The sequence below is a fragment of the Rhinopithecus roxellana genome, chromosome 2 (genome assembly GCF_007565055.1).
Source record: "Rhinopithecus roxellana isolate Shanxi Qingling chromosome 2, ASM756505v1, whole genome shotgun sequence".
Lineage (NCBI taxonomy): Eukaryota > Metazoa > Chordata > Mammalia > Primates > Cercopithecidae > Rhinopithecus > Rhinopithecus roxellana.
Window position 1 is genome coordinate 135,052,279 of NC_044550.1, and position 26,264 is coordinate 135,078,542.

Below are 26,264 nucleotides of genomic sequence, written 5' to 3' on the forward strand. Positions count from 1 at the left end.
GTGTTCTGGAAGAAGTGGCTGAGAGGCTGAATTTGGCTTTGCTGGGTGTGGGACCCTCCCGGGATATCCACGGCCCAAAAGGTGACACCTGGAGTGAGGGTGACCTGGATTCTGACTCTCCACACGGTCAGCACCCAGCCTGCTGACGTCTGGGACACTTTGAATCTGGATTTTCAGGGACCCCACACTGCTGACCCCAGGTGCAGAAGGAAATGGGACGGCCCCTTTAGAGGAAGACAGCATCAGCCCAGGCCTCAGGTCATTTCTAGAAATCGTCGTCTGGCGCAGGGTCCGTCAGACTCAAGCAGAGGTAACCAGGCAGATGCACAAAACCCACCAGCCAGGAAAGCGGTGCCGGCCCATAGGAGCTCCCCGTGCTGCCCACAGGCCAATCACCCCAGCACATTCCCCGGGAGGCCGGGCCGGACACCTGACGAAGAGCTGATGACCCTGAAATGGGGCGTAGCAGTGTCAGGGGAGAACATTTGAGATGTGAATCTGAGAAATGCTGAAGCTGAACGGGGGAACTGAGGGGCAGGTTTACCAGCGGGCCGGGCAGCAGTGGACAGGAGGGAAGGAGGGAACACAGGAGAGGGCGAGATGAGGAAGGGTCTCCCTCACAGAAACTTCAGAACAAGAGAGGGAAGGGGCTGGAAGTGATGACGACAGCAAAAGCATTTCCAAAACGGACAGAAGACAACCTGATGTTAAAAATGTGCATGGTCTGCCGGGAGCTCTGCTGGGGCATTCGCTCTGGAAGATTCTTCACGGTTTCTCACGGGGTTAGATGGGTGCTTGTAATGCAGCCCAGCGGCCACACTCTTTTATCCCAGAGACTCGCAACGTGCTGCATCCACACGCCCAGTGGCCACACTCCTTCATCCCGGAGACTCGGAACGTATATCCACACGCCCAGCAGCCACACTCCTTTATCCCAGAGACTCGGAATGCGTGTCCACACACAGACCTGCACGTCATGCTCCCTGGCAGCTTAACTCACCATAGCCTTAACCGGAAGGACATCCCCCAGGCTGCCCTTCAGTAAGTGAGTGGTCGGGCGAACACTGGCCACCTCCCTCAGTGTCCTCCTCAGCAACAGGCGTGAACTCTGGGTCCCTGCCACACCCTGGGTGATCTCGGCAGCGCGATGGTGAGTGAAGAAGCTGGTTTCAAGGGGTGCACGCTGTATCATCTATTCATCCCCAGGTGACGGGGTAAGCGTGATGGAAACGGTTGCCCGCGGTGCAGGTGGCGGATCTGCCGGTGGGCCAGTGTCTGGAATCAGCGTGTAGATACATCACATGGGCGTGTCCACACACGTGCAAGGGGCTGAGGGTGAACTGCCCGTGGTGCACACCTGAGGGAAGTTGTGTGGCACCAGCTCGGTTTTGACAATGCCCTTGGTTAGGTACAGTTTTCTCATTGGGAAACTGTGTTTGTATTAAAGATATACACGTAGGAACGAAAAAGAGGCACGTAGAAAACTTTCAATATTGTAAACAACACTGAAGTTTTGCCAACGAATTGGAAAACTAAGGCAAAACAGATGTTTTTCTAGAATTGCAGCAATCCCAGGCCGGGCGCGGTGGCTCAAGCCTGTAATCCCAGCACTTTGGGAGGCCGAGACGGGCGGATCACGAGGTCAGGAGATCGAGACCATCCTGACTAACACAGTGAAACCCCGTCTCTACTAAAAATACAAAAAAAAAACTAGCCGGGCGAGGTGGTGGGCGCCTGTAGTCCCAGCTACTCGGGAGGCTGAGGCGGGAGAATGGCCTGAACCCGGGAGGCGGAGCTTGCAGTGAGCTGAGATCCGGCCACTGCACTCCAGTCCGGGCGACAGAGCGAGACTTCGCCTCAAAAAAAAAAAAAAAAAAAAAAAAAAAAAAGAATTGCAGCAATCCCAAACTGCCTTGCCAGGTTCATATAAAATGCAAATCAGTGGTCGGGGTGGGGCCGGCGTGGGCCCTGGCATGAGACAGACCTTCTGCTCCCCACCCAGACTGCACAGCCAGGGCAGGGAAAGGACCGAGGCAAGCATACGGAAAACCACCCCCGGGGACGCAGCTGGATTCTTGGAAGAGATGAGTGTTGGGAGCGGCCCTGGCATCCTGGAGGGGTCTGAAGCAGCCCTAACCAGAAGGAGAGCAGGCGCCGCAGAAAGGAGCCCCCAGGAACTAGGACAGCTTGAAATTAAAAACGTGAGTGAAAATCTAATGAAAACAGCAAGTTTGAAGACACAGGGAAATTGCAGAAGCCAGAGATGGGAAGAGAAGCCACAGCCTCCTGGGGCTCCGTGTGGAATCTGAGGGGGCTGCCTGGATGCCGAGTCCCTGTTTCACAGTGTGTGGCCCTGCAGGAGGACCTGGCTGCCCATGCTTTCTTGCCACTAGGGGTGGCCAAAGGACTGAACTGCAGCACAGAGGGGAGCAGGGCCTCTCCCTGCCACCCCTTCCCTGTCCCTGCTGGCCGGAAGCCAGCTGTGATGGGCGGAGCCTGGGTAGCCACCTTGGACCGTGAGTGGAGCCGTGTTGGGAACCAGTGGAGCAACAAGACAGGAGGCAGGGACCCTTGTGGCTGTGGAGAGGGCCGCGGGCCACCTGTCTGCAGGCTTTGGCGTGGGAGGAAACTGAGCGCCTGCTTCATGTGTCACTGTTAGTCAGGAATTTGTGCCTCCCTGGGCAGAAACTTCCCGCATAGCTGTTTGGATGTCGCTGCTGTCTGAGTGCCGTGGAGGGAGAGAATGTGATACCGTCAGTGTGGTCATAGGAAGAACAGAAAGGATGTCGGGGCCTGGGAGGCACCCTGCTGTTAAGGTTCAGGATTAGGATTTTACTGATACCATGGGTGGGGGATGTCACCCACCAGGACACAAGACTCAGCACAGTCCCCACCCGCCTGCTTTGGAATTACCGTAGGAGAAGGGTTTTCAGCCCAGCACTGCACATCTGATCAAACTGCTGAGCAAGAAAAAGGAAGCCCTGGAGCCCGGAGGCTGCGTCCGGTGTGGGCTGCGGGGCCTGGAGCAGCAGGGCAGCTCCGGGAGGGCACAGGATGCAGTGGTCCGCAACGACCTGCAGCCAGCTGAACAGTCACACTCCTGCAAGACAAGCATCTCCTGGCCTTGGGGGTAGGGAGGCCGCCAGAAAGCCCCACCGGACAGAGGTGCTGGGGCTGTGCGGGAAACGAATTGATAGAAATCCGGGAAAAACACACAAGCTGACGTTGTCATGGTGACCAGGAAAAACACACAGGCTGGCGTTGTCATGGTGACCGGGAAAAACACACAGGCTGGCATTGTCATGGTGATGGAGTACAGGACAAAGCCCCTTGGTCTCTTGCTGGCAGCCGGCACAGAGACAGGCTGCCGTGGGCTCTGACCTTAATACCGGGTCACAGTCGCTTCTAGGAGCAAGAGGACAGATACCCCATTGCCGTATACTGGCGCCTGTTTCCAGGCAGACTGCCCAGTGCCCAGCTGAGCCTTGGGTGCACTGCGGCCCCCGCAGTGCATGTCCAGACCCCAGGACCCACTCTCAGGTCTAGAAGATCCAGTTGGGCAGTGTTGGTACCACCAAGAGTGGGCAGGACAGAGGACCAGAGACGGCCCCACCCAGCAGGACGCAAGGACTTGGGCAGTGGCTTTTCAGGTGTGTGGGCTGAGAACTGGGGAGTTGGTGAATTCTCGGGCCCCTGGGGTAGCCATTTGGGAACGGCAGCAGCTCCCCCAACTGCAGATGCTCACTGCCCACAGAAGCGGCCACGTGTTTGAATGAAGAGCAGTTAGAGGAACGTTTGCAAGAGAATGTGTTTACTCCCTGAGGTTATGACAATACAGAAAATACAACTCTTTCTGTAGAAAATGTGATACTATAGAGGAAAAGATCACTTTGATTAAATGGCAATTAGAAATAACAACATTGCAAGGCCAGGTGCAGCAGCTCATGCCTTTAATCGCAGCACTTTAGGAGGCCGAGGTGGCCGGATCACTTGAGGTCAGGAGTTCGAGACCAGCCTGGGCAACATGGTGAAACCCTGTCTCTACTGAAAATACAAGAATTAGCCACGCATGGTGGTGCATGCCTATGGTCCCAAATACTCAGGAGGCTGAGGCAGGAGAATCTCTTGAATCCAAGAGGCAGAGGTTGCACTCAGCCAAGATTGTGCCACCGCACTCCAGCCTGGGCAACAGAGCGAGACTCCGTCTAAAAAAAACAAAGGAAAAGAAGGAAGACATAGTAAAACAAATTTTAAAAATAAAAACAGGTGAGAGATAGGGGTTGGGTATTTTCAATTTGTGTGCCAGCCTAAGGGTGAATCTCTGATATAATCAGAGCTGGTGCAGGGGCTGTGCCTGTAATCCTAGAGTATCCAGAGGCCAAGGCCGGAGGATCGCCTCAGCCTAGGAGGTCAAGTCTGCAGCGAGTCATGATTACACCACTGCAGTCCGGCGAGATCCTGTTTGTAATATAAATAAATGTAAAAGTTTGTGTATTCAGAGACTCCTCCCAATCAGTAGGAAACAGAAAAATCCAAGCAGAAAATGGATGAGGGCGGTGGCGTTTGGGTACGGACAGAGCGATGTATGAGAACCAGGGTGCCCCTCCCGGGTTCTCATGGGTGCAGCAGTCACTGCCGGTAACCACTGGCCTGGCCCACACTGAGCCCTGCCCCAGCCATGTTGAGGGAGCCTGAGCCTGTCCCTTCATATGGAATAGAAACGGCCATGCCAGTCTCGATGGTGCTTTGGCAGTTTCTCTGGAAATCTGAAACCTGCGGTCTTTGGCCCAGCCCCATCCTGGGCCTGCATGTGGCTGCGTGTCGTAGAGAAGCATCTGCCCTGATGGTGAGCTGATGTGAGCAGCAATTTCAGAGTAAGCCACACCTGTGCACGAGGTCTGGAAAGGTAAGTGCGATGTCATTGAGTCCTGAGCACAGGAGAAGCAGGTGGCAGAACTGCATGGCAGGAGTTGGGCCTGGCAGGCCCCCTCCTGACCCCCAAGAGTTGGCTGCCACCAGCAGCCTCCTGGTGTCCTGGAGTCTGTTTCCAGCCCGGTGGCAGCCAGGCTTCCTGGGCACCCGACTTTCCCCAGGCCTGCTCTGAGCACTGGAGTTGAGGGCACTGAGCAGAGGGGGGCTGAGCCCCTGGCGGTGAAGGGGACACACCAGTGGGTATTGGCTGGGGTGGCTTCTGGGAGGCTGCTGGGTCCTGCTCTAAAGGAGCACACCTGGCTGTACCCACCTCCTGCAGACTTCTTCCATGGGAGACCAAGGCAGTAGGCGGGGTGGAGCAGCCATGTGGCAGCCATGAGGGGGACGGGAAGGTAGACCCCGAGGCTGACGAGCCGCTGTGGCACCCTGGCCTGTGGACCTGTGGATGACGTGGCCACCACGTGTAAAGCATACACACTAGCGGCTCTGGCCCTGCAGCTGAGCACAGGCCAACCGGGTACGTGGCTGCGGTCGGGGCATGGGGTCTCCGAGCCATGTTCAGATTCCTATAGTGAGAACGCGTTCACTTAGTACATTGTTAAAAATATATTCAGTAAGGAAAAGGGCAAGGTCCTGAAAAAAGTGTATTAAGAAGCATGTCCAGGCAAGTGAGTAAAGCCTCGTCAGGGAGGCAGCTTGCACTTCACAGCTCAGCTGGGTCTTCAGCCTCTGTAGCTGGTTGAGTGCGCCCAGAGCCCAAAGGAGGCCTTCGGCCGGCGCACGTTTCATCTTCTCGGAACTTACCTCGATGAGATAAAAAACGTTCATCGCGGAAGAGCCAGCGCAGGAAGCAACCTTAAGGCCGCACGCATGAATGTTCTTCATATTCACGTGAATCGATCGCCGTCTGATCCGAACGTGCGGGAGGGGACGTGCCGCAGTTCAGAATCGACTTTTCAAAGCACATGGCCGGTGCTCAGGGTGAAAGCAAGCTGTTGCCTGCGTACACACAGGCCTGTGTGGTGTGGGTCCGTCCAGCCTGTCCATGCTGAGCCTCTGTGCGCACACCATGGGAGCAGCCCCTGCATGTCCAGCTGTCCAGGCCGGCCCCTCGGGCTCATGTCTGGCGCCCTTACCCCATGGCCCCTCTCCCACTGCGCCTCTGCCCACCACTCGCATGCACAGCCCCTCCTGCCCACAGTGGGTGCTGACGAAGCTTCACCTGCAAGTGACTCCCTCTTAGCTGCAGCTGCTCTGCCAGGCTGCCCAAGGTACCTCTTGGGTGTGTGGGCGGCCACCTCCAATCCACACAGCACGGGGTCTTTCTGGCTGCATCACTCGCCTCTACCCATGGCCGTGCACCAGTCACCCACTGCTGGCCTCTGCCCGTGCTGTCCTCGTGGCCTCACCCAGTCCACACTACATCTGGTCAGGTGTAGTGCACCAGGGGTCACCCCGTCCACACCGTGTCTGGTGCACCAGGGGTCTGCACATAGGCAGCCTTAAAGCCTTCCCAGGAGGCCTGGGGCAGCCATCAGCCCTGTCCGTGAACTGATGAGTGCTACACCCATTCCTCTGTGATCTGGGCAGATGCCTCCCTGCCTCTTGCAGCCGAGCTGCTCCAACTTTCCGTCGTCCTGGAGAACGCCCAGGCCAACCCGGGGCTCCCCTGCCCTGCTGCCCAGCCTCTGCCATGGCCCTGGTCTGCATGGTCCCCCATGGTCCTATCCTCTAGGTCCCCTACAGTGGGCAGGAGGGAAGGGAGGCTGTGCCAACCTCAAAGGGAACCATCTGTTCTGGCCGAGCTGGAGGTCCGGGCACTGGAGGAGAAGGGGTTGCAGCTGGGTGGTGAGCATCTTCCTGGGGGCTGTCCTCATCCCGCCCATGTGTGCTTGCCCAACACCAGCTGCTCTACCCAGGGCCTGAGCAGGGTCAGCTCCCACAGGACACCCTGCGGTCCAGCAACCCAGGCACTCCCGCCCAGGATCGGCAGGCTCCATGCACGGCAGGAAGGGAGGGAAAGAGGCTGCCTAGGCCCCGGCAATCTCTGTGCTGAGCCCGTGGTGTTGGTCGGTCAGGAGTACCTGGGGCCCCGCTGGCAGGTGGTGGGTGGGAGTCACGTCCTCACGGGAGGCTCAGTGGTGTCTCCCGGGACTCAGACGTGCCTATGTGGATGAGGCCTGCACGTGTCCTGGTGTCCTCAGCCATGGCCGTTTGCATAGAGCCTCTCTGTACCCACGGGTGGGCGTTGTCATGCACAAGTGTGGGATGCACGTGTGTGGATGGGTGTTTTCGGGTGTGGGTAGATGCACAGGTGGTGCACACACACCCCCACCCTGTGCCCAGTGCCGTGCGTAGTTCTTCTGCCTAGGGTACTTTCTCCACCTATGTGCCTCTGCACCCCATGCTGCCCCGCCCTCCCTGGACTGGGGGTAACTGGGAGCCCTTGGTAGGGCGGGGTTGGCTGTGACCACAGCAACACCTGGTGTTGGCTGAGTGGAGGCGCCAGGGTTGGGCTGCTGTGCTGTGTGCCAGGTCCGCGTTTGTCGGAATTCGTTCCGGTCTAGAATTTGTCATGGAAACTGAAATCACAATCATGACTGTTATGAACATAGCTCAAACCCAAGCCTTGCCAGCCATGGTGTGCCCGCTGTGGGCAGCATTTCTGGGCGGGTTCTCAGGCGACACAGGGGCAGTGTGTGCTCCTGTGGTTGTGTCCTTGTGGCCGGGTGGCCCCTGCCTGTCTCTGCCTATGTGCTTGTGTGCCCCGGGGACTTACCGCTTTCTACCTGCACCCCTGGGCCTGCAGGTCTCAGGTGCCCCGGCTGCCCCCACCCAGCCGCACCTGCTCAGCATCCTTCCTGGGTGTGGCTGCACCCCCCTCCTGTGTCCTTGCCTAGTGCGACCCCATTTCTTCCACGAGGCTGGGCAGAGTCTCAAGGTGGGGCACACACTCAAAAGGAAACATCTCAGCCACCACAGTGGGAAGCAGGTGACTCTGACCAGTGCCAGCCTGCAGCCTGCACATGGCTGAGGAGGCTGCGGCGGGAATTGCTGGGACTCGGGGTGCCTAGGCAGGGGTTGAGGGATAGCGCATGGTGGGGAGGTATTCACGTGGCCTTTCCCAGTGTCCAGGCTGGTGCTTGGGGAACAGAGCCTGAGGGCCACAGGCTAATTTCCCAGCCAGGTTCAGCCCCATCCCCGAAGGTCCAGGTTTGAGGCTCTGCAGGCGCTGGGCTCAGCCCATGTGTTTTCTCCTCGCTGTAGGTCCTGAATGAGGCCGTGGGGGCCCTGATGTACCACACCATCACACTCACCAGGGAGGACCTGGAGAAGTTCAAAGCCCTCCGCATCATCGTCCGCATCGGCAGTGGTTTTGACAACATTGACATCAAGTCGGCCGGGGATTTAGGTAGGCCGGCTCCGAATTCTCTCCTGTGCCCATTCATGCGAGCTCCGCCCCGTCTTGCTTCATCCTTGGAGGCTTCGCTGCCACACCGAGGACCCCGTTGCACATCGCCTGGTGTGACTGGCGGTGGCGTGCAGTCCCATCTAGGGCCAGCGTGGGGCCGCAGCCGTTCTGTTCCTCACGGAGCCTCACCTCGGGGCACTTCCTCTCTTTTGGGCAGTAGGAAATCCAGCTGCCGCTTCACACAAGTCTGCATGCATGTCTAGCTGGTGCCCCTTGCTTGGGTACCGGGGCCCTGGGGTTGAGGGGCAGGGGCGTCAGAGCGTGGCTGTAATAGCGCTCATAGGTTTCTGTCCCAAGACACAGCGGGAACAGCGGGGTGTGTCGCAACCCAGTACACATGCACTCAGCACATGGAACACACACACAGAACACGCACATCTGCACCCATGCACATGCACTCAGCACACGGAACACGCACACATCTGCACCCGTGCACGTGCACTCAGCACACGGAACACGCACACACCTACACCCGTGAACGTGCACTCAGCACACAGAACACGCAGACTCATCTACACCCATGCACATGCAGTCAGCACACGGAACATGCACACACATCTGCACCCGTGCACGTGAACTCAGCACACGGAACACACACACATCTGCACCCATGCACGTGCACTCAGCACACGGAATGTGCACAGTCAGCACACAGAACACGCATATGCATCTGCACCTGTTCACGTACACTCAGCACATGGAACACTCAGAGGACACGCACGTCTGCACCCGTGCACGTGCACTCAGCACACAGAACACGCAGACACGTCTGTACCTGTGCTCATGTACTCAGCACATGGAACGCTCACAGAACATGCACGTCCATACCTATGCACCTACACATGCACACGGAACGTGCCTATGTGTCTGCACCCACGCACAGACACTTACTAGAACAAACTCAGGGCGGTGCTTGGCCGTCCTGCGTGGAGCGCCCTTTCTGTTTTCTGCCAGGCTCCGTCTGTTTTTTTGTTGTTGTTGTTGTTGTTGGTTTTTTTTTTGTTTTTGAGACGGAGTCTCGCTCTGTCGCCCAGGCTGGAGTGCAGTGGCCGGATCTCAGCTCACTGCAAGCTCCACCTCCCGGGTTCACGCCATTTTCCTGCCTCAGCCTCCCGAGTAGCTGGGACTACAGGCGCCCGCTACCTTGCCCGGCTAGTTTTTTTAGTAGAGATGGGGTTTCACCGTGTTAGCCAGGATGGTCTCAATCTCCTGACCTCGTGATCCACCCGTCTCGGCCTCCCAAAGTGCTGGGATTACAGGCTTGTGCCACCGCACCCAGCCTTGGTCTGTTTTTTCTCCTCCCCTCGATGCTGGTAACAGGCAAGGTCGTACCCTGTCCTTGCCCATGGTTGGCCAGCGCCTCACGGTTTTGCTTCCCTTTTCCTAGGATACAGCATTGCAAAATCGGAACCGTCTGTGTTCCTGCAGGAGACGCAGGTGGTGTCAGAAGCCACACCTCCATTCCGGGGTCTTCTCCTGCGCTGGCTTCAGCTGCTTCCGCCGATGCCCATGGGCCAAAGCTGTGTGCCAGCCCCCTCCCGCCTTTGTCTCTGTGGCGGCATCCTGGGAAAGGCTGGCTGCGGTGTCGGGCGCAGGCCTGGCTCTACGGTGTTGGGCGCGGGCCCAGCTATGCGGTGTCGGTTGCGGGCCTGGCGCTTTCTGAGCGACCCCCGCTGTTTACCATTTCCGTTGCCTGTGGAGTTTCCCAGCCCTGGGCTCTGTTCTTCAGCCAGGGACACAGTCTGGGGCACCCCTGGGATCTGGCCCACACTCCAATGCCCCACAGTCAGGAGGCCTTTCTTCCAATCTCGTGTGGTGCTTGGCTTGGCTCTCCCTCAGTCTCCCTTGTTTGACATTTTTATGTCCAAGTGAGTTGTGTCTGGGGGCTATGCAGGATCCCACCCTTGGCCTTGTGTAGCGCCTGCCTGCGCTGGCCCATGTCAGGCCCCCTCCCGAACCCTCGGAACGCCTTGCAGAACCACATGGTCTCGTCCAGCCTCTGGGCATATGAATGCAGCCCTGTCCTGGCCGCCTGCCCATTCCTCCTCCCCAGAGAGATGGACAGCCAGTTGGACCGCCAGTCGGACACAGGAGTGCAATCATCTGAATGGGGTGGGAAGTGCCATGCAGGGGAGTCGCTGGCCGGGGACAGACCAGGGATGAGGATAAATAGGCTCAGGGAGGGGCCCTGGCCGGGGAAGGGCCTGCCTCTGGGACAAGGCCGGGAGCGGGCAGTAGGGGTTACACATGGGCGTGCCTGACCACTGGGGAGAAATGGGATGGATTTGCTTTCCAGGAATGGCTCCAGCTTCAGTGTTATTGACTGCAGGGTGTAGGGCATGGAGGGCGGAAGGGGCCGTGGGGGCCTGGCTTGGCCTGGGGGAGGCCTGAGGACATGTGCGCATGTCCATGTAGGGGTGTGCAGGTGGGTCCAGCACCCAGATTCTGACCTGGCCGCAGCCTCCCAGCAGGAACTCCCTGGAGGAATCAGGGTGGCGAGGTGACGCAGGGAGACATGGGCTTGTCTCTGCCTGGGCTCCCAGTGCTGAGTTGGGAGGGGTCAGGGCAGCGTCTTAACGCCCTGGCCCCACCACACACCGAGCAGTTGCCATACGTGTGCTGCCGCGTGAACCTAAAGTGGAGGTGGGGCTCCAGCCACAGGGCACAGGTGCCGGGCCAGGTGCTCTGTTGCCCGCGAGCCTCGGAGATGTGCATTCATTTCGTGGCCTCCCAGGGTGGCCTTGGGGACATGGCCTTTGGCTTCTTCCTCGGGAAGCTCCAAACCTGCTCCAGCCACGGTGGCCCTGGTGTCCTCCTGGAGGCTGGGCCTGGCCTGGGGGTGACCGCCATGTCCTTGTCCCCACAGGCATTGCCGTCTGCAACGTGCCTGCAGCGTCTGTGGAGGAGACGGCTGACTCGACGCTGTGCCACATCCTGAACCTGTACCGGCGGGCCACCTGGCTGCACCAGGCGTTGCGGGAGGGCACGCGAGTCCAGAGCGTCGAGCAGATCCGCGAGGTGGCGTCCGGCGCCGCCAGGATCCGTGGGGAGACCTTGGGCATCATCGGACTCGGTGCGTCAGCCACAGCTCCGCGCCTGTGCCCTTTCCTGTGTCGGGCACTGCTGCTCTTCAGCCGTGCCCAGGAGAGGCCCAAGGTGGGGTGGGGCTGCGGGTGTCGGTCCCAACCCAGGACAGGACTGAGTGCGCGCAGCACAGGCGCCAGGGCCCAGGAATCCCAGGCTGTGTGCCCTACGTACGCGGACGCCATAGCACATACAGCCTCACACAGACATCACGGCACACACATGGGTCTCACACGGGCCTGCACAGATATCACAACACCACAGCACACGTGTGGGCCTCACACAGCACGGCACACACTGACATCACACACGAACGTCACAGCACACATGCAGGCCTGCACGGATGGCACACAGATGCCGCAGTACGCATGACTGCATGGGCACACAGACATGACACATGGACGTCACAGCACACACATGGACCTCAGGCACACACACGTAATACATGGATGTCACAGCACACACAGCCTCACACAGATATCACAGTACACACATGGGTCTCACACCGGCCTACACGGATGTCACAGCACACACGGCCTGTACAGATATCACATACAACACCACAGCACACGTGGGCCTCACACAGACATCACTGCACACACAGACATCATGCACGGACGTCACAGCACACACGTGGGCCTCACACAGGCCTGCACTGATGTCCCACATGCCACAGCACACACGTGGGCCTCAGACATCACACATGGACCTCACAACACACGTGGGCCTTAACACGGGCACACACAGATAACACGGATGTCATAGCACCCACAGCCTCACACAGCACACACATGGGTCTCACACGGGCCTGCACAGACATCACACGGACGTCACACACACGTGGACTCAGACATCATATGTGGACGTCACAGCACACACATGGGCCACACGGGGACATGCAGATGTCACAGGACACAGATATCACACAGCACACATGGGCATCACATGGATATCACAGCATACACATGATACCACGTGGAAACACACTGATGTCATGGGCACATGGGCAGATAGACACGGGCATACGTGTGGGCACACACATCAACCACGGTCTAGCACGCGCTCACCCTTTGAGGCCTCTGGAGCTGGCTGCGTGGGTCCCGCTGGGGCCGGGGTTCGGGCAGCTGTGGGCTTCCTCCTCTGTCACCAGCAGCCGGCCCTGCCCCAGGGAGTGGTTTGCCCCTCCGCAACCCCTTGCTCTTCATTTGCCCACTCGCTCTGCAGCCGCCTGTCCTGGGCCCAGCACCGTCCTGGGTCCGGCACGCAGCAGTGAGCAGGCCCCACACAGCCAGGCCCAGGTTGAGCTCAGAGCAGCAAGCGTGTGTGTGTGTGTGTGTGTGTGCGCGCACATGTGTGTGATCCTAGAGTAGAGCCATGTCTTGAGAGAGTGGAGCTGGGAGAGGCCAAGCGAGGTCACGGGGGCACCTCTGGGCGGGGCCCAGGTGTGAGGTGGGAAGTGGGAAGGTGCTCCCATAGAGGGTTCTTAGAGAGGGTGGGTGGGGCGTGGTGTCCCTTTTCTGAAGACCCTCCGGACACCTTGGCCCAGGTGCCTTGTCTCCCCAGATCGTGGGTTCCTAGGAGCTGCCTGCGCCATTCCCCAAGAGGCCCCGTGGGGATGCGAGGACCTTGCCTTGCCGGGGATCCCGTTGACCGGCCGGCCCCCAACTTCCCAAACATCCAGGCAGCCCACTCCTGCTGACCGCTGTCCTTGTCCCGGCAGCGTTTGGGTAATCAGATGTTTCGGGTGGTCTCGATGAGGCGGACACACCTGGGCTAGTGGGAGAGGTTGGCTTACGGATGCACATGGAACACGTGCTTGTTTCTTCCTGGACACATCTTTCACGGCCTTGCTGGTGCCCCCACCAGGATCCCAGGGCCGGCTGGAACCTGTGAGGATCCCGGAGCCCCGAGGTACCCATTCTCATACCTCTGCCCTTCTGAGGCCTGGGCGGCCCCTCCCACCTCACGGCCATGGTCCGTGTGTGGTTTGTTGAAGGAGGGAAGGAGGGAGGGTGGGTAGGAAGCCCAGGTCGGGGCAGAGGTCAGAAGGGGCCAGGGACTCGGGGCTCTGTGGACCTTCAGCTCCGTGGGCTGTCCACCGGCCTTGTGCAGGGGCAGTGCCTCAGCTGTCTCCAGAGCAAGCCCACAGGGCGGGAGGGGCCTCATGTGTGCCTTGCCTGCAGGGCGCCTCCTGTCCCGCAGCCACAGGTCTGACACCTCACCTGGGGTGTATGAGGGACTGTGGGATGTGGGGGGTTGTGGGCTGTGTCTGTGTGTGGCCAGGGATGTCTGTAGTTCCCCTGGTAAGAGCAGGTGGGGGTGTTGTCTCCAGAGTCCTGTAACCTGTCTCTCCTGGGGTTGGGGTCTGTGGTTCCAGCCCTGAAGGCCCCAGACCCTCCCCGTGGCCACTCTGAGGCCTGAGGGTGGCGCCTGCCCAGGCTGAGTGTGGAACTGGGCCCAGCCGGCCCCTCCCAGGGCTCCGTGCTGAGTGGGGGTTGGAGCACCCAGGTTAGGATGCCCTCAGAGGGCAGGGCTGTGGCCACCCCCTTCCTTGAGGACCCCACCTACCAAGGCCCCCACCCAGGCCTGGCCTGAGGAGTGCGGGTGGCTCCTGGCGTCCTGGGGAGTGCAGGGTGGACCTGGCAGGCTGTGGGGGTCTGCCATGGGCGTTCTCCCCTGCAGTGGCCCAGGTCGTCCTGTGGGCGCTCAGGCAGGCGTCCCTGGGGCAGCTGGGCTGCTTCCCTTGCTCTGGGCGTGGCCCCTCTGCCTGTGGTGACCTCGTGGTGACCCAGGCCAGGTCAAAGCTCCCTCGGCCTGGGGAGCTGAGGAGAGCAGTTCTGTCCTTAGGGACACAAGTTCCCTGACGCTGCAGCCTCTACCTCGTGGACAGGGACCCCTACCCCAGCCTGGCCGCCCACCTGGCACCTGCGCCCCCCTGCCCCTCACCCTTGTCCCTGAACCCCATCCCCACCCTCTGGGAGAGTCTCATGCTGTGGGCGGGGCCCGTGCTGGGCACCAGCCACTCAGGCTCTCCCGGGGTATGCCTGTCCCGATCTGCCCTCTGCTGGGCACACCCTGTGTGTGGGTTGTTCTTAGCGTGGAATCCACGCGTGTGGTGACTACAGGAACGTGGAAGCCCTGGGCAGTGTGTGGTTCACGGTGTTGCTGCCACTCGGTGCAGACGAGGGGGTGGCCACTTCTGCTCTACGAGGCTCTGGTGCTTGTGACTTAACGTCTCCTTGTTTTTATCTTTCCTCTCTCCTTCCCTTCCTTCCTTTCTTCTGAAAAAAATGCACTATCTTAGGTGCACACAGGAAAACATTGTACAAAGAACCCGCCAGCACGTCAAGAGAGCAGGCTTCTGCATGCAGCTCCCTCGGGCCCCTTCTCCCGCTGCGGCCCCGCAATGACCTGGGTCCCGCTTCCTAGGGCAGAGGGCCTTCCCCAGCTCTGCCGAGGTGGGGTCGCGGGCACACAGCCTTCTGTGTCGGCCTCCTGTCCGTCGGGCTGATGCCTCCAGGTCTCTGTGTTTTCGCATGACCCCCAGTTTCTGATAACGTGAACACAGCACGATTCGCTTCTCCAGACTCTTGGTGATGCATTTTCTAAGCTTTTGGCCAGTATCACAAACAAAACTTCTGTGAACACATGTGCACATAGACGACTCGTGCCTCTTGGGTTTGTACCTAGGAGTGGAGTTTCTGAGTCCCAGAGCAGGACGTGGTTTCACGTGGAAGGAGTTGCTGTTCTTCAGGCAGGTGCACGGCGTCACACTCCGGCAGCCGCATATCCTTGCCAGCACTCCGTGTTGGAGTCTGTGTAATTCTAGCCCTTCCAGCAGGAATTTTGTGATATTTTTATTTTAACCTACAGTTTCCGGATGACTCAGGGGGTCGAGCACCTCTTTGTACCCCTGGCCACTGGGAGCACCTCTGGCAGTCTTTTCCATGTTGGTTACGGAGCCCTCATGTGGTCTGTGTCTGGTTTTTGTCAGATCGACATGCACTGTGGATATTTTTATAATTTCAAAATGTTTGTTTTTACATGTTTACCAATATCTCAGCCCGTGGCTTGACTTTTCACTTTCTTGACATCGCTCTGACGAGAACACATTTCAGTTTTTATGAAGCCCAGCGTATCACCCGTTTTTTCGGTGAATACCTTTTGTGTCCTGAGGAATCTCTGTTTACCCCAGGGTCATCCAGGTTCTCTGTGTTTTCTTCTGGAAGCTTCTACCTCTAGGTCCAGGGTCTTCTGGGTTGCCACTCACGCCTGGTGTGAAGCTGGGGTCGCGGCCCGCCCTCTCCCAGGATGGCAGGTCCCTGCGGCACGATGCGCTGAGACACCCTCCTTCCCGTTGGCGTGGCTCCTCTGCGGAAAGGCAGTTGGCCACGTGTGAGTGGGTCTGTCTGGACTCTTCTGTTCCGTGGGCCTGTTTTTCTTCCCTTTCTCCCGTGTTACGCTGTCTGCACGGTTGTGAGCCTTGACAGCTTCCACCATGTTCTTCACAAGGGTCTTGGCTATTTTACGTCCTGCTGTGCATTCCCATTTCCATTCTGGAATCAGCTCATCAATTTTCATTTTGTTGAGTCCTTAAAATCAGTTTTGGGAGCGCTGATTTCCTAATAATATTGAATCTTCGGGACACAAATACAATGTCTCCATTTATTTTGACTTTTCTTAACAGTGTTTCATCGTTATCAGTAGAAGGTTTCCACGTAGTTCATTAAGTTTATTGTTGGGTATTTGGCATTTGTAATGCTGTTACAAATTTTGTTGTTGTTGTTTTGTTTTTTTGAGACAGTCTCGCTGTGTCACCCAGGCTGGAGTACAGTGGTGTGATTTCAGCCCACTGCAATCTCCACTTCCTGGGTTCAAATGATTCTCCTACCTCAGCCTCCTGAGTAGCTGGGATTACAGGCGCATGCCACTACACCTGGTTAATTTTTGTATTTTTTTTTTTTTTTTTTTTTTGAGGCGGAGTCTCGCTCTGTCGCCCGGACTGGAGTGCAGTGGCCAGATCTCAGCTCACTGCAAGCTCCGCCTCCCGGGTTTACGCCATTCTCCTGCCTCAGCCTCCCGAGTAGCTGGGACTACAGGCGCCCGCCACCTCGCCCGGCTAGTTTTTGTATTTTTAGTAGAGACGGGGTTTCACCGTGTTAGCCAGGATGGTCTCGATCTCCTGACCTCGTGATCCGCCCGTCTCGGCCTCCCAAAGTGCTGGGATTACAGGCTTGAGCCACCGCGCCCGGCCAATTTTTGTATTTTTAGTAGAGACGGGGTTTTGCCGTATTGGCCAGGCTCGAACTCCTGACTTCAAGTGATCCACCCGCCTTGGCCTCCCAAAATGTTGGGATTACAGGCATGAGCCACTGTGCCCAGCCTAATTGTTTCTTGATGTTTGGTTATTAGTGGGTAGAAATACACTTGAGTTTTGTAAACCAACCTCATATCCCACAGCCTTCTAAATTCTCCATATTAGGCCGGGTGCAGTGGCTTGTGCCTGCTATCATAGTGAGTTATGAGGCCAAGGCTGGAGGATCACCAGGAGTTAGAGACCAGCCTGGATGGCATAATGAGACCTGCCTCTGCCAAAAACAGATTCTCTTGAATTTTCTCTTGCACACACTGCCGTGTCACCTGCAGATAAACACAGATTTACATTTTCCTTTCTGATCTCTGTGCCTTTTATTTCTTTAATTTCTTTATTTTTGCCTTTTTGCATTAGCTACAATCGTCAGTAGCAGTGACTTGCAGTTATTACTGTCTTGATGTGGGAGAAAAAGTTTTTGATATTTCACCATTAAGTAGGACATTTGCTTTCGCTCTTTTTGTGGTCTAATTAATTGGTCTAATGTTGAGGTAGCCATCCCAGCTCTTTTGATCAGTGTTTATATGTGGTATGTCTTTTTTCATCCTTTTAATTTCAGCTTATCTCTGTTCTTATATTCATCATTCAGATGAATGGTCTTGCTCTGTCACTCAGGCTGGAGTGTGGTGGTGCAGTCATGGCTTGCTGCAGCCTTGAGCACTGGGGCTCAAGAGATCCTCTTGCCTTAGCCTCCGAAGTAGTTAGGACTATAGGTTCGTGCCACTGCAATTTTTAAAAATTAATTATTATTATTATTTTGGTAGAGACAAGGCCTTGCTATGTTGCCCAGGATGGTCTTAAACTCCTGGGCTCAAGTGGTCACCCTGCCTTGGCCTCCCAAAGTGCTGGGATTACAGGTGTGAGCCATGGCACCTGGCTTCTGTGTTTGTGTTTAAAGTGTGTCTGTTATTAATAGTTTATAGTTGGTTCCTCTTTCTTTTTTCAGTCTGACAGTCTTTGCCTCTTGAGTGCTCCGTTCATTTATTTTTAGTGTAATTGCTGCTCATTTGGATTTCAGTGTCGTCTGGCTACATGTTTTCTGTTCATCCTTGTGTTTCCTTTCTGGCCTTCTTTTATGTTAATCAAGTGTTAAATGATTCCTCGCATCTGTTGTTGCTTTTTAATCTATACTGACTGCTTAGTGATTGTGTTTAGTTTTACTTTAGAGATTAGGATATGCCTTCATAACTCACTGCCATCCGGCATAACCTGTGGAGCCTCGTCGAGGGCGGTAAGAGGCCTGTGGTGGCTCCTCTCACCCTCGGGCTGCTGCCCTTGGGCCGATCTTCCACGTCTGTTGTGCGGAAAACCATACAAGAAGCTATTGGTCATGAGTCTTTCAAGGAATTTTTCAGTAACTTTTGTTTTTGAATATTGACCGACACATCCACCCTTTCTGCCTTGTTTATCCCGCCCCCGATTCTGGCTGTTGTCGGGCATCATGTTCCTGTAGCTACAGACTCTGTTAGAAACGTGGCTCATCAGCGAACAATTCCCTCCTCTTTTGTCTGAAAATGTGTTTTGCCTTTTTTTTTTTTTTTTTTTTTTTTTTTTTTTTTTTTGGTAGAAGATAGAGTCTCGCTCTGTCACTCAGGCTAGAGTGTGGTGGTGCGATCTCAAATCACTGCAATCTCCACCTCCTGGGTTCACGCCATTCTCCTGCCTCAGCCTCCCGAGTAGCTGGGATTACAGGCACCCACCACCACGCCCAGCTGACTTTTTGTATTTTTAGTAGAGATGGGGTTTCACCATGGTGGCCAGGCTGGTCTCGAACTCCAGACATCGTAATCCACCCGCCTCACCCTCCCAGAGTGCTGGGATTACAGGCGTGAGCCGCCACGGCCTGTTCTTTAAAAAAAGGTTTTTAGTTCCTTTCTCTCTGCTTCTGTTTGGATGCCATCTGCTGACTTTGAGCCCATGCTTTCAAGCTCCCGATCCTTTTCTTGCTGTTAGCTTCGTCCAGGGAGTTCCATTTCAGAGGGATGTTTTCGTTCTGGAATTTCTGTGTGGTTCTTTATAGAGTTGCCATTCATCTTCAAGAATCCTCCATTTTTCTGCTGTTTACATCAACACTTGCTGTCATCTCTGAGCATGTTTATAGTAGTTATTTAGGAGCTTTTGCTGGCTGATTCCAGCCTTGGTCATCTGCGGGTCTGTCCGCCTCTAGTGTTTTGTTCTAATTAGAAGCCACATCTTCCTACTTCTTCACTTGCATCATCATAATTTCTTATCATAAGCCAGACATCGTATGGAAAAGAATGGCAGAGACTAAAGTGAAGAATCATCTCGCCCCAACAGCCACTGCTCTCCTGTGTCAGGTGTGGCCGGTGCTGGCCTGCGGCTCTAGCTGGTTTTCGCCACCGGCAGCCCGACTCCCTGGGGCTTCCTGTTGAGCACAGTGGGAAACAGCGTCTTTTCTGCTTTCTGCGCTGTGGGAGGTGCCTTTCTCTGTGTCTGCCTATCTCCCTTCCTTCCTCCCTCTCCTGCCCATTTGGTGGGATCCCTGGCAGGGGGTGCTGACAGACGGGGGCTGTTCCTGCGTCTGGGGAGCTGCCCAGGTACTCCAGCTGTGACTGACCTCGGAACTGCTGCTCCCACCTCCGCCTGCCGAGCCCTCCTCCCCGGACCGTTGCCTCCTGCAGCAGCCTTGTCCCTGAGGATGAAAGGAGCTGCCATGTTTCTTCTCGTAGAACAGGCGCCTCCCTTTCTAGGATGTAGTGTGTTTAGACGGTCCTCAGTTCTTCTGACTGGCCTCCCAGCCTCCCCCAGGCTGTTCCCAAGTGACTGGGGGTCCCCTGGGCGTTTGGGCCACGTCCGGCCGCCCTGTCTGCCTGGCGGTCTGGTCTCCTTGGCTCTCAGGCCGCCGCCGCCGTGGGCCCCTCGCACACGTTGTTCCAGCTCTCCGGCTCCCTTCCCATCCCCTCATGTCTCCAGCAAGCTTGGTCTTCTCAGGGAGGCCTGCCCTGGCTGTCGCCTTTGAAACTGTGCCCGCTTCCCACCTGCCCCAGTGCCCAGCCTGCTTCCTTCCTGTGCAGCGGTTCTCTCTGAGGCGATACAGGAGACACCGCATTGGTGGGCTTGGGTTCCTGTGTCCTTTGCAGCCGTGCTGTTGGCTCACGGTGGGCGCATGCGCCCTGCGAACCCTTCCTCGGGGAGGAGCCGGCCAGACGTAGTGGCTCTGGCTCCATGGCTCCTGTGCTGGGGCCCACGCCAGCCTTGGACTGCTGGGGTCGGGGCAGGCACGTCTGCCCGGGATGGCTTTCTCTGCCACTCCACTCGAAGGGGACAGGACGTGAGCCCAGCGGGGCCTCCCTGGTGTGGAAGGTTCCCTCCTGCCCCCTTTGCCATCTCCACCTAGTCGTGGCTGGAATTGAGATGCGGGAGACATCGATGGGTGGACCGGAAAGCAGGCCAGTGGAGGGACCTGGGCACGTAGGGCGTGTGTGGGGTGAGTGGAGACCCGCTGATGGTCCATTTGACACTGAGTGGTTCATGTCACGTCCTGTGGACAGGCTGCAGGGGGGGTGTGGCTGGCGGCTGGTGTGGGCCGAGGGGCTCATGCACCCTTTCCACCCCTGTGCACAGCCTCTGCTTTGGCAGTGGGCGCATTGGGAGCAGACACCTCATGTGGAGACACCTCGTGCCGGCACCTTGGCTTGACCACAGCTGGTGTCCTCCTTGGCAGATGGTCAAACTGAGGCACAGAGGCCACTCCGACCCTGGCTGTCGGGGCCGGCCTCCCAGCCATGGGTGAGCGAGGGTCTCACACTGTGTCCTGACACCACCAGGTCGCGTGGGGCAGGCAGTGGCGCTGCGGGCCAAGGCCTTCGGCTTCAACGTGCTCTTCTACGACCCTTACCTGTCGGACGGCGTGGAGCGGGCGCTGGGGCTGCAGCGGGTCAGCACCCTGCAGGACCTGCTTTTCCACAGCGACTGCGTGAGCCTGCACTGCGGCCTCAACGAGCACAACCACCACCTCATCAACGACTTCACCGTCAAGCAGGTGCGTGGAGCCGGGGGCACAGTGCTCTCCTTCTGCGGGGCAGGCACAGGTGGGGGTGTCAGGAAGGTCCCTCCCAGCAGCCACCTGCACCTGCACAACACCCTGCCTTCAGTGAGCCACATGGCGGCAGTGCCACCCTGTCTGCCCAGACAGCATTTTCCATGTTCTGAGTTCTACCCAGGATGCCTGAAATACTCTCTGGACAAGACAGAACCACATACCTGTGAATCCTAAATTCCCCTGAAGCTCTTGCCACTCTCACAGTGGAGATGATGCAGCCACCTGGGGGCGCTGGGCCGGTCCTTCTGACTTCCGTGCTGTGCTGCCAGGTTCAGGTTTCACATCTGCAGCTGGAGAGGGCTGTGCTCAGGTCGGCCTCTGCCTCAGCGCAGCTCAGAGCGCAGCCTCAGCACGTGTTTCCCTTGAGTGGGCGGAGCTGGGGACGGCTGCCTCCCGCTGGCTGTAGGCCTTTCACAGAGTCACTATGTGTGCACAGTGATGTGTGTGTATGTGGGCAAGTGTGTGTGGGTGCCTGTGTCTGCCTGTTTGAGCTTGTATGTATGTGCATGTGTGTACACACGTGTCAGAGGCCACCCACCCACTCTAGCTGTCCCAGCAGCCTGTAGCCGCAAGGAGGATGAAGCCAGGTGCCCGCCTCCCCTTCCTTTGTTCACAGAGCCAGTGGATTTGGAGCCTTCTAGTGGACAGGGTATGGCACGTGGATGCTGGTCAGAGCCCTGCCATCCCTGAGGACCTTGGGTGTGAGGCTGCAATGGGCAGCAACTCACCAAAGAAAAGCCACCATGACCCACCCAGCTGCCAGCCAAGCAGTGTGGCTGGGTGGGCTTCCTTGGAATGAAATGGGGGATTGCAGGAAAGCCTTGGCCACGAAGCTGACAGGGAGCCACCGCAAGGGCCTTTTGCAAAAATGCATGAAAAGCGAGCCTGTCCAGAGACTCTGCTGCAGGCCCCGCTGGGGTTGGAGTCAAAGACCACGCCTCAGAGTAGACGGCCCTGGGCTTTGTCATCCCAGGGAGTCCCACCTCGTGGGCCGAAGCCCTGTTGGGGGAGGCTGGGCTGGAGGGGACCCAGAAAAGGGATACCACAGGGGGACCAAGCCAGGAGCCCCCACCCAGTCCTCAGCTCAGGGCTTGGGCAGGAGCATAGAGCTCTCTAGGAGGTGTGGGGCCGTGCAGGTCTGCACAGGACCGAACCTCAGCCAGTTTGCCAGGGCCGCGGTGCAGCACGTCTGAGGCCTTACGTCCTAGCACCCTAGTGAGCCCAGGGTGGGCCTGGGCTGGGAAGGGGCCAGGGAGCTGGGCCTCTCCAGCAGCGTGTGTGACCACCTTGCTTCCCTGGCCGCTCGCTCTGCGCGGATCCCTGACTGGGCCTGTCCTGTCCTCATGTCTTCCAGATGAGACAAGGGGCCTTCCTGGTGAACACGGCCCGGGGCGGCCTGGTGGACGAGAAGGCGCTGGCCCAGGCTCTGAAGGAGGGCCGGATCCGCGGCGCAGCCCTGGACGTGCACGAGTCGGAACCCTTCAGGTGCCCTCACGGCCAGTGTCACCCCCTGCTCTTCCCTGCCCACCATCCTGCCGGTCTTGACCTCCAGATGGCGCCTCTGCCAGGCCGGGCACTTGCTTGTACTCAGGCCTCTCGCTGGCTGGCACGGGGGAGTTTGCTGTCCACTGTGGGGTGAGGACGGAGCCATGGGCTCCAGGCCTGTCTCGCCTCGGTCCTGTGAGGGCTACTCGTCCTCCTCAGCCCCTCTTTGGGCAGGGCTCCCGACCAGCCAGGAGAGAGTGAGGCCCCAATATCCGTAAGTGGCCCCCACAGGCACTGGCCATGGAGTCATGGCGTCATGTCCAGACCTGCAATCCCTGCAGCGCCCTGGGACCCCAGGCAGCCCTGGGTTGGATGTTCAGCCACAGGAGGAGACACCCCACAGGGGCAGTACCAGCCTGCAGCTCCTGGGGCTAAAGGACCTTCGGCCGGGAGGGGCCAGGCCAGCATGTCCCCCCATCAGGGCTCCTCCCCCAAGGGGCTTGGAGATTAAATCCCTTGGGCTCCCACACCCGCTGCTCTCAGGGGCCCCTGGTGTGTCTGATGGTCCCGGGGCTGAGCTCTTGCGCTCAGCCTGCCTGCCGAGTGGAGCGGGGCCGTGGGGTCTGTGGTTGACAGGCAGGGCCCCCCACAGGGGGTTCCAGTGCCCAGCCACTTCCCCCTCCGCACCCAGCCACAGCACTCGGGCTGCACTGACCATGCTGTGCTGTTCCCAGCTTTAGCCAGGGCCCCCTGAAGGATGCACCCAATCTTATCTGCACCCCCCATGCTGCGTGGTACAGCGAGCAGGCGTCCATCGAGATGCGAGAGGAGGCGGCACGGGAGATCCGCAGAGCCATCACAGGTGGGCCTGGGGGACCCTTCCTGCCAGTCCCAGGCCTGGCTCATGGGCTCGCATCCGCCCGGCAGCCAGGCCCGTGCTCTGCCAGCTCAGGGCCCATGGTGCTTTCACTGCACCCCTATCAGGGACCTCTAAGGCCAAAGTCAGGTTGAGCCCTGGGGTCGTCTTACACACAAGACCTGCTGGGAAGTTGCTGGGCTGAGCAGACAGGTCTCTCAGCAAACTGGGCACATGCTCTGGGCTGGGGATCCCCACGCTGCGAGAGTGCTGGTGCCCTGAGAGACAGGACTCTGCCATGCCTTAGGAGCCCCGGGGCTGAGAGGGAGGAGCACACTGCCGAGAGCCCTACAGCCCGTGTCTTCAACCCAGTGGGCCACGCTCCTGGGGCCCCCTCAGAGCCACAGCTATTCCTCCCTCCTGCGTCTCCCAGGCCGGATCCCAGACAGCCTGAAGAACTGTGTCAACAAGGACCATCTGACGGCGGCCACCCACTGGGCCAGCATGGACCCTGCTGTCGTGCACCCTGAGCTCAACGGGGCCGCCTATAGGTGAGCAGGCCCGCTGGCCCGGAACAGCCACCAGGAGGGCCCGAGGCTTCCCCAGGATCCCAGCACAGCCCCTGGCGGGAGGGGCGGCGTCTCCACTGACTGACCTGGAGGATCTGGGTGGAACTGGTAAGGCCCACCTCACCCGAAAGGCCCGTAAGAACCAGGGCCTCTTGGAAGGAACCTGGGCTGGGGTGGTCTTCAGGACCCAGTGCACACAGGACTACTGTGGGCACGGGGCCTGTGGGAGGAGGGGGCTTTGGTTGAGGCGAAGACCTCATGTTCAGGTTGCCTAGAGACACCAGGGCTCCCCTCCCCTGCCCTGAGAAGTAGCCCCCGTAGGCGGGAGCGTCCGTGCAGAGGTGAGATCCTCACCCTGACTGCTGGTCCTCCTGGAGCCACCCCCTCGGTGCTGCCGACGCTATGAGGGCAGGTGGGGCCCGGTCAGGCTGCCTGTAGGTGGGCCTCACGGACGGACCCTCTCCCAGCAGGTACCCTCCAGGCGTGGTGGGCGTGGCCCCCACTGGCATCCCAGCTGCTGTGGAAGGTATCGTCCCCAGCGCCATGTCCCTGTCCCATGGCCTGCCCCCTGTGGCCCACCCACCCCATGCCCCTTCTCCTGGCCAAACTGTCAAGCCCGAGGCAGATAGAGACCACGCCAGTGACCAGTTGTAGCCCGGGAGGAGCTCTCCAGCCTCAGCGCCTGGGCAGAGGGCCCAGAAACCCTCGGACCAGAGTGTGTGGAGGAGGTGCCTGTGTGGCGGCCCTGGCACTGCAGAGACTGGTCCGGGCTGTCAGGAGGCGGGAGGGGGCAGCGCTGGGCCTCGTGTCGCTTGTCGTCCGTCCTGTGGGCGCTCTGCCCTGTGTCCTTCGCGTTCCTCGTTAAGCAGAAGAAGTCAGTAGTTATTCTCCCATGAACGTTCTTGTCTGTGTACAGTTTTTAGAACATTACAAAGGATCTGTTTGCTTAGCTGTCAACAAAAAGAAAACCTGAAGGAGCATTCGGAAGTCAATTTGAGGGTTTTTTTTGTTTGTTTTTTGTTTTTTGTTTTTTTTTTTTGTATGTTGGAACGTGCCCCAGAATGAGGCAGTTGGCAAACTTCTCAGGACAATGAATCCTTCCCGTTTTTCTTTTTATGCCACACAGTGCATTGTTTTTTCTACCTGCTTGTCTTATTTTTAGAATAATTTAGAAAAACAAAACAAAGGCTGTTTTTCCTAATTTTGGCATGAACCCCCTCCTTGTTCCAAATGAAGACGGCATCACAAAGCAGCTCCAAAAGGAAAAGCGTGGGCGGCGCCCAGCGTGCCCGCTGCCCATCGACGTCTGTCCTGGGGATGTGGAGGGTGGCAGCGTCCCCGCCTGCACCAGTGCCGTCCTGCTGATGTGGTAGGGTAGCAATATTTTGGTTAAAATCATGTTTGTGACTGTAACCATTTGTATGAATTATTTTAAAGAAATAAAAATCCCGAAAGAGCCAGTTTGCCTAGCATTTGTTCTAGTGGCTTTCTCTCATGAGGACACGGGTGAGCCTCAGTCCTGCCTCTGGTGACCTCCAGGGCCTCGCTCAGCCTCTCGGAAGTAGGCAGCCTAAGAAAGACTCAGAGACGGTGCAGTGGCAGGTTGGGCGGTGGTCTCTGTGTGTACCGGGCCTGTCCCTCTGCCCACTGGCTCTGTGGGATGCTGTAGGGTCCTGGCTTGGAGGTGGCCTGCCCGAAGTGCCCCTGTGGGAGGGAAGCAGGGTGCCAGGCCGAGCCTGCCCCAGTGCCCACCCCCTCCCTTCTTGGCATACCTCCCGCAGGCCGGCCTGTGACCTGGGAAGACTGGGGGCCACAGGAGGAGGAAGGAAAGCACATGTCAGGACTGAGGAAGTTCCCCAGACCATGGGTCACCCAGCCTACAGAAATGTGCAAAAAAGCCAAAAGGGGTCGCGCTTCACCTTAGCCCACAGCTGGGCTGGATGTTCAGCCGCAGGAGGAGACCCCCGCAGGGGTAGTATCGGCCTGCGGCTGATCCTGAAAACCGTTTACTGGCGTCCTTTTCGAAATCCCAGCCTCCTGGTTTCTCAGAGCTTCTTTGGGGAGCTTGGTCTGTGCACATCAGCAGAGTCCCAGCTCGTTTATGAGCGTACGTTAACTTTGATACCACATCTCCAAGTGAAAAAATACCGCAGAAACCCCAGAGGAGCGTTTCCAGGTAAACTCCTGCAGGCGGGTCCAGGTAGCACAAGGAGGGGCTGCAGCGGGTGCTGGGGGAACCCGGGTCCCCTCGGGACGTCCCCATCCCAAGCCTTTCCCTGCGTGCAGATGGGTTCTCCTGCCACCCCAAGCGTCCAGACCCTGCAGCGTCAGCCCCCAAGTGTCAGCCTCCCCTTGCTCCTGGCCCCATCTAAAGCAGAAGCAGAGGGGAGGCAGCTGCCTTTGGCGGGGGTGCCCCCTCCTACCTGGCTCTG

At 58.1% G+C, this 26,264-nt stretch overlaps 1 protein-coding gene across 8 annotated transcripts in view; it reads left to right on the plus strand.

Moving 5' to 3' along the window:
* CTBP1 (C-terminal binding protein 1) overlaps positions 1 to 25,292 on the plus strand; it is a 36,988-nt gene extending 11,696 nt beyond the window's left edge. For 5 of the 8 annotated variants that reach the window (XM_030920636.1, XM_030920642.1, XM_030920668.1 and 2 more), the window contains 7 exons: positions 8,200 to 8,344; positions 11,271 to 11,477; positions 20,648 to 20,862; positions 22,277 to 22,407; positions 23,142 to 23,269; positions 23,697 to 23,814; positions 24,300 to 25,292. In XM_030920636.1, coding sequence (XP_030776496.1) covers positions 8,200 to 8,344; positions 11,271 to 11,477; positions 20,648 to 20,862; positions 22,277 to 22,407; positions 23,142 to 23,269; positions 23,697 to 23,814; positions 24,300 to 24,486 — 1,131 coding nt within the window. In that variant the 3' untranslated portion in view covers positions 24,487 to 25,292. Of the gene's footprint in view, positions 1 to 8,199; positions 8,345 to 11,270; positions 11,478 to 20,647; positions 20,863 to 22,276; positions 22,408 to 23,141; positions 23,270 to 23,696; positions 23,941 to 24,299 lie in introns of all 8 variants that reach the window. The other 3 variants (XM_030920679.1, XM_030920640.1, XR_004054236.1) reach the window with 2 other exon arrangements.
* Positions 25,293 to 26,264: the final 972 nt, after the last annotated feature.